At 33.3% G+C, this 4,645-nt stretch overlaps 1 protein-coding gene across 1 annotated transcript; it reads right to left on the bottom strand.

Moving 5' to 3' along the window:
- Nucleotides 1–997: 997 nt before the first annotated feature.
- Nucleotides 998–2,765, bottom strand: LOC120185269 (superoxide dismutase [Cu-Zn] 2-like). Its single transcript, XM_039189534.1, has 7 exons — nt 2,619–2,765; nt 2,410–2,511; nt 1,918–2,013; nt 1,782–1,813; nt 1,484–1,559; nt 1,131–1,184; nt 998–1,035 (listed from the first exon to the last, which is right to left on the bottom strand). The coding sequence occupies exons 1-7, from the start codon at nt 2,713–2,715 to the stop codon at nt 1,007–1,009; spliced, it is 486 nt and encodes a 161-aa protein (XP_039045465.1). The 5' UTR covers nt 2,716–2,765; the 3' UTR covers nt 998–1,006.
- Nucleotides 2,766–4,645: the final 1,880 nt, after the last annotated feature.

Here is a 4,645-nt window from a genome sequence, read left to right as displayed (position 1 = left end):
CCTAGCAGGAATGATACAAACCCTAAAGGGTTTGGGTTATCTGTTGGGCCATCCGAGTTGGGCCTGGAATTGATTGGGCCGGTTCTATTGATATCTTTGGGTCGTGTAACTGGGTCATCTATTGGGCTTCCAGATTTATAAAATGGGCCTGTAATATTTATTTAATAATATTTATTAATAATAATAATAATAGATAATAATAATAATAATAATATAATAATAATAATAATAATAATAAACAAAATGAAAAAAACTATTGTCTTCAAATGCACTTCTATATGTTTTGTCATTTACATGAAATATCAGAATTTCTGCTAACAAAGAAATCTTATTTGATAATTTGTTGCCTGATAAAAATCTTTCATTAGTTGTTTCAATCGCATATTTTCTTGTGTCACTGATGTTGTCTATAGATATTCTATTTTGGTGTTCAATAATGATATCATTAGTTATCAGTTATCTCTTACTACACCATGATATTATTCTTATTCTAAGATTGAATATACCTAATTGTCGATCATCGTACATCATAGTCTCCAATACAGTTAGCTTTATAATATTCAACCACCCAAGGATAGACCAAGGGGAGAGTGGGCGAGTGTAATTTTCCCTTAAATTTTTATTTTTATTTTTGAAAGATATCCTTTGAAAATGTTAAATTATCATATATTTTAAATATTTTATTTATATTAAGTATTGATAATTTATTTTCGTCTCTTAAAATTTTATAAGATAATAGTTAACTTCCTAAAATTTCTGATGCATGTCTCTTAAAAAGAAAAAAGAAATTTCCCTATCCTAGTTCAGAAAAAAAAAATACCTTACTCAAAGAAAGTAAGCAAAGTCCCATTAGCAGAAGTACCTTTCATATTGATCATATAAATTACAGATGGGCTTTAGATCTCCATCCCAAATTTGTTTGCAAGTAGACTGAGATACATAAACTGAACCAGAAGATTATAGTTCACAGGTTTTGCCAGATAACATATTAACTGCAACACTACTTCTAAACAGATGATTGAAGGCCAATGATACCTGCTCAAAGTCAATGAATCAAATGTTAGATCCACACACATACAGAAATAGATCTCGATATCCATCGATTCATTCGTGTCGAACTAAATATTTACCACATCCAACTCTTGCACCGGCATTCCCTGTTGTCTTGCTAAGTTCATGTCTACCTGCATTAGTTATTATATTTAGTCAAAATAAAAAAAATCATCACACAAAGAGAAATAATTATGTCAGACAAGAAAGAGTAGAGCTAAAAAGTTGGAGGAGCCTATTGGAAGGCAACAGAAGCAGTGTCCTAAAACATTTCAGGACATCATCAGAAGCTAAGTCGCTGAACCCTTTTATACTTTTTGTTCTCGATTCGGTTTGTAAATTAGTCGTGGGGGAGTACGATGTGCGATAATTGAAAACGAACATCGGATGTGAGAAACAACTTATCATTTGTTAAAAAAAAAGAATATTTCACCTTTGCCAAAATCATCAGGATCAGCATGCACAACAACTGCCCTCCCTAAAATGGAATGCTGTCCACCAAGTGGAATCTGCAAATTGAAACAAAAAGAAGAAAAATCATTATAGCCAAGTACAATAAATTCAATCTCCAAGAAGCCAAAACTGCACAAGAGTAAGAAAATCAAATGAACTTGATAAGCACACCACTGGTCCAAAGAACAAAATCGATTCGTTGTCACGGGCCACCAAATAAACAAAGAAAATAGAAACATCTAACTTCTAAGAATCAGAGAATCACCAAGCTGCCTTACCTGCCAATCTTTAATTGAAACCTCAGAGACCCCTGCAATGGAGACATTTGAGTTATAATCATAAAAAACCATAAACCATTCACAAATAATGACATATCAAATGAAAACTCATTTACATGAAGGAAACAGCATATACCATCAGGGCCGGCAATAATGTTACCCAAATCACCAGCATGGCGCTCTCTGTCGCTTGGAGCTCCATGATCCTTCTTTAATGGATTAAAATGAGGCCCTAAAGTTCAGAAAAAAAAGAGCATAGGCAACAAAAATCATCATATGTTTTATAGGGGAAAAGAAACTATTTAATGAAATAATTGAATAAACCCAAATTTAACCGAAATTTAACACAAATGTTGAAACTTTATCAGAAAAGACCCCAAAAAAGGGGGGAAACCCTACCTTAGAGAAAAATGCCATCAACCTAAATTCAACAGATTTGTGCTAGGAAAACCCCATCTTAAACTAAATGGTGTCAACCTAATTTATACCAATTGCATAAGTTAAAAAGACACAATCTTCATCAAAGAAAAACAGTCATCTTAGCACCATAAATGGGAAAAAAACAAACAAACAAACAAAGCAATCAAAGGGGATTGGATAAAAAAGTTGAAAAAACAGTTGGAGATACCAGTGGAATTGCAGCCATTGGTGGTATCACCAAGGGCATGGATATGGAAGCCGTGAAGGGCAGGAGACAGGCCTGTTATCTTTCCTTGGACATGGGTTATCCCTATATGCATAAATATTTACAAGTCAAATACATATAAAACTAAATTAACCTCAAAAGAAATTAAAAATCAAATTGTCTCAGAAGATGAAGAGACATAGAGAAAGAACCGTTTGGGATTTGAGTGAAGTGAACAGAGCCTCTAACGTTGTTGTCTCCTGTGATGAGAGCCACAGCTTTGAGTGTTCCTCTAGAACCACCTTCCATTTCTTTATCTTCTACAATTGCTTCCCTTTCTCTTATTCTATTTATTTACTATTAGTATTCCTTTGGTTAATAGTAATTATTCCACCTTAGTAAATTAATTCCATTTTTTTACATTTTTAGGATTTTCTTAATTTTTATTTCTACTATTAAAAATAAAATTATCTCAATTATTGAGATTTAATTTGGTCGACATCTTATTGTAGAGATAATTTAAGTAAATAAAACTAGAATATATAAACCAAAAATCTGAGCATGTGAAGCAAGCTTATACATCTAAAACATTGCTATCTATACTCAAAATCTCCAATTTGGGGTGGTATTTCCAGGTCACCTCTGGGCCATCCTTTTTGAAAGCTTATCTCAATTCACTTCTAATGGCTACCTTCCCAGATTTGGTGTCACTTGGAAACATGGGCGGATATGGGATAAGTGTCGAAACGATTTTTAAACGGCAGGGTGATTTTGGAAACCGCGTCATTTTTAATTATTCTCTTTTCAATTGAATTTTTAATTAAAAACGATGCCATTTTAGAAAACCTCTCGTTTCGAAAAATTGAAAATTCCGTTACGGTAAAAATATAAGGTTCGAGGAGTCGCCACCAATCTTTGATTAGGATGTGATTGGGCACCCAAAAACATTTTGTCATTTTAAATAAAAATTAATTTTAATTAAAACGACAAATTTACGGTCTACGTTACCAAAATCCAAGTTCGGGAGTCGGTTACGTGTGGGGAAGGATTAGCACCCCCACAACGCCCTAAATCGGTACCAAGTCGATTAATTAATTTCTTTGCAACGAATTTCACAAGTTCAAATTTGATTTGATTAATGATCCCTTTAAACGGCAAACATGCAAATTTGCAACATTCAAAGCAACAAAATAGATTTAATTTAAAATTACCAAGTCATTAGAAAGATAAAGAATATTCGATTATTTAAAAATATCGAGACCAGATCTTTAGTTCAGTTCTAACGACCTTTTCTCGAAAAGTTTAAATAGTCGAATATTTCCTTTTCTTTCGCTCCCAAATTTTACAATGATATATCCAAATTTAATTAGGCGTTACTGACGGGATACCATTTTAATTTAAAATCGTCAAAACACCTTCCCTGTAAGTTAAGGAAAGCCATTCTGATAATTTTAGATTAAAAGGGCATTACCCTTAATTCCGATTATGCAATAATGTCAAGTTATGCATATGAGGATATCATGCAAAAATTATACGAAGTGATGTTAATGCAAAAAATAATTAAATATGCGATTAAAGTGAACGAATTCAAACATGCTCATAAAAATAAATTACACCTACGTGCGTATGAACAACATGCTTGAAATAATATATACATGCATATATTTAAAATAAATCTAAATTAACCTAACAATCATGCATAAAATATTAAAAGGACTAAAACATAAAAAATAAATAACAACAACCTTTTTCATAACATTTTCATTTCTGGGTACTGCAAACATAATATAACCAAAATATTGCATAGGATCAAATTGAAAGCTTCTCAAATTACATATCCAATGCAAAAAAAACGGAAAAAATGGCCATAACATGATACGGGACCAAAATAAAACACTCTGGAAACCAGGAGGTAAGATTAAAATTCCCACAAAGCTCGGTTTAAGGACCAAAATGGAATGAAACAAAAGAGGAAGGACCTATTCTGCTGTTAGCCCAACGTCCTAAAACCCGGTTCTCCTCCCCTAGCCTCAAACGTTACTGTTTCATGCCTCCGTGAAACTACGCCGTTTTGGCGTTATAACAAACCAAATGGTAGATTTTTTAACCCTAATCTCATTTCTTCTTCAGCCTCACCAAACCCGCCGTTTCACTCTCATCCTCTCTCTCTCGATTCTTCATCTGGTTCAACCGAGACTTCGCCCTCACCACTCAACGCCACCGGCTGGCCACCAGTCCT

This window comes from Hibiscus syriacus, unplaced genomic scaffold (genome assembly GCF_006381635.1).
Source record: "Hibiscus syriacus cultivar Baekdansim isolate YM2019G1 unplaced genomic scaffold, ASM638163v2 tig00113096_pilon, whole genome shotgun sequence".
NCBI classification, from domain to species: Eukaryota; Viridiplantae; Streptophyta; class Magnoliopsida; order Malvales; family Malvaceae; genus Hibiscus; species Hibiscus syriacus.
This window is presented reverse-complemented; position numbering and strand designations above follow the sequence as displayed.

Excerpts from the sequence above, each read along its gene's own strand:
- LOC120185269 (XM_039189534.1), bottom strand. The coding sequence starts at position 2,715 with ATGGAAGGTGGTTCTAGAGGAACACTCAAAGCTGTGGCTCTCATCACA. Across the intron at positions 1,560-1,781 it reads TTTCAATTAAAGATTGGCAG|ATTCCACTTGGTGGACAGCA; the intron begins GTAAGGCAGCTT and ends TTCAATTTGCAG. Across the intron at positions 1,036-1,130 it reads CGGTGCAAGAGTTGGATGTG|GTATCATTGGCCTTCAATCA; the intron begins GTAAATATTTAG and ends GACTTTGAGCAG.